Here is a 2,426-nt window from a genome sequence, read left to right on the forward strand (position 1 = left end):
AGAAGATGAAACTAGTTTAGTGATTATGTAGCTGAAGATCCTCCACTATGATGTCTATTGGCTATGAATGATATTCATTTTCATATTCCACAATTTTGTATCTGGTCATGGGGAATTATTACCTTGCTTAGAAATAGGTGAGGGTTGGTGACAAGAAGAGCATCCTAGCCGTAGAAAATCTGCCTCAGTAAACTCCATCTGACCTATGCAAGCATGGAAAAGTGGTTGTTAAAATGATGAAGGGCGTGTTGTATGTATGTGTCTGATATGTTTATGTGTATGAGAAGAAGATGAAACTAGTTTAGTGATTATGTAGCTGAAGATTCTCCACTATGATGTCTATTGGCTAAAACTTCCTTTCTTTTCTTCTGTCTTTTCCTTCCCTGCCGGCACCTGTAGCTTCTCTCAACAGCATGTATGACAAATCAGCTCGTGACTACAGCATTGTTATTGGTAGCACTCCAAGCCATGTCGGACCAGGTACCTATGAAGTTAAACAGCGTAGGTTCACTCAAAAACCAGGTATTTTTCTTTTGGAATTCCTCATATTGAAGTTTGTTGGCGTTCTTGCCTTTTCATTTGCGTTTGTGTGTGGGAGTGGTGGTGTAAAGAAATCAGCAGGTATGAAATGAATATTGATGTAACCATGATATTGTGTTGATCTGATGAGCTAGTCTTCTGTACCTGTATTAACTTGTAATATGTACAATATTACTGTTGTTGTTGGCACTCCGTCGCTTACGACGACGAGGGTTCCAATTGATCCGATCAACGGAACAGCCTGCTCGTGAAATTAATGTGCAAGTCGCTGAGCACTCCACAGACACGTGTACCCTTAACGTAGTTCTCAGGGATATTCAGCGTGACACAGTGTGACAAGGCTGACCCGGAATCTTGAGGTTAGTAGGCATTCTTGATCTGCTGAATTTGGTAGATGGAAACTGAAAGAAGCCCATCGCATATATATCTATATATATTTATGTGTGTCTTTGTGTCTGTGTTTGTTCCCCTCCAGCACCGCTTGACAACCAATGTTGGTGTGTTTACGTCCCCACTCTTTACTCATGCTTTTTTAGCAATGCCCTCCCACTTATATTATGACTTCTGTAGCACAAGGGTATGCTCTCACACTCTCCCATCCAATTTATATTCTGATCCCCATCTCTTATGAGTATGCCCAACATTTCACCACCATCTCTCTCCTGCTCCCTCTTGCTGTGTCCCGGTCTCTCACTCTTTCTCTTGCTTTTCCCTCAGGCTCGGTAACCATGTATCTCCTTTAAAGTAGCACAGCTGTTTCTGTCCTCATTCTCTCTCTCTCTCTCTCTCTGGCCAGGTAACCATGTATCTCCTTTACAGCGAGACACCTGTTTCTGTCTCTCTGTCTCACTATAACTTTTCATCATCTGGTACAAGATTATCTCCTCCAATGCCACATCCCCTTTCAAAGGATCTTTGTCTTGCAAGTTACTTGGTGACCCTGCCACTGCTGGTGCCACGTAAAATGCATCCAGTCCACACTATGAAGTGGTTGGCATTTGGAAGGGCATCCAGCTGTAAAAACCTTTCCAAAACTGACCTTGCCTGTGCTGGTGCCACATAAAAAGCATCCAGTCCACTTTACGGGGCGGTTGGTGTTAGGAAGGGCATCCGGCCATTAAAACTATGCCAAACTGAGCTCACCTGTACTGGTGCCATGTAAAAAGCACTCAGTCCACTCTACGGGGCAGTTGGTGTTAGGAAGGGCATCCAGCTGTAAAAACCATGCCAAAACTGACCTTCCCTGTGCTGGTGTTACGTATAAAGCGCTCAGTCCCGTCTACTGGGTGTTTGCTGTTAGGAAGGGCATCCAGCAGTAAAAACCATGCCAAAACAGACACTGAGGCCTAGTGCTGTCTTCTGCCTAGCCAATCCTTGTCAAACCATCCAACCCATGCCGGCATAGAAAAAGACTTTAAACGGTGATGATAATGATAAAATTTATATGGGGTCAAGGGGTCGCCTATGCACCAGGGTACACCAAAACCCAAGTAGCATAATGTGCACAGACAACAACAAACAACAATAAGACATTTAACTTAGAATACAGGATTATGTCATTATTTTGTATGCAAATATATGTAAATATATGCGCATATATTTTCCATTTTAATTCAGATAAGTTGTGTTTTTCAGGTTTCTGTTAAGCTTTCAGTATTGCGTATTTTTTGGTTAAATTTAACTTGGTAACAACTGAAAATGTATCTTAATTTTATTCTAGTTTACGCTTTCTTTCTGTTTTCTTTTTTTATTTTATTTTATTTTATTTTATCTCGAAAATATTTTTTTTCTTCTTATTCTGCATTGATATTCCACAATTTTAGAGTTTGGTAAAAGTTGGAACTTAAATTACTGGGCAGCAGAAAAAAAAAAAAAAAAAAAAAAAA

At 40.7% G+C, this 2,426-nt stretch overlaps 1 protein-coding gene across 1 annotated transcript in view; it reads left to right on the forward strand.

Moving 5' to 3' along the window:
• The window catches only part of LOC106875495 (sperm-tail PG-rich repeat-containing protein 2-like), a 528,252-nt gene that overhangs the window by 43,449 nt on the left and 482,377 nt on the right, over window positions 1-2,426 (forward strand). Inside the window, exon 2 of the mRNA XM_014923667.2 lies at window positions 400-522. Within this exon, the coding sequence (XP_014779153.1) occupies window positions 414-522 (109 nt within the window). The 5' untranslated portion in view covers window positions 400-413. The remainder of the gene's footprint in view (window positions 1-399; window positions 523-2,426) is intronic.

The sequence above is a fragment of the Octopus bimaculoides genome, chromosome 29, assembly GCF_001194135.2.
Source record: "Octopus bimaculoides isolate UCB-OBI-ISO-001 chromosome 29, ASM119413v2, whole genome shotgun sequence".
In the NCBI taxonomy this organism is placed as follows: Eukaryota; Metazoa; Mollusca; class Cephalopoda; order Octopoda; family Octopodidae; genus Octopus; species Octopus bimaculoides.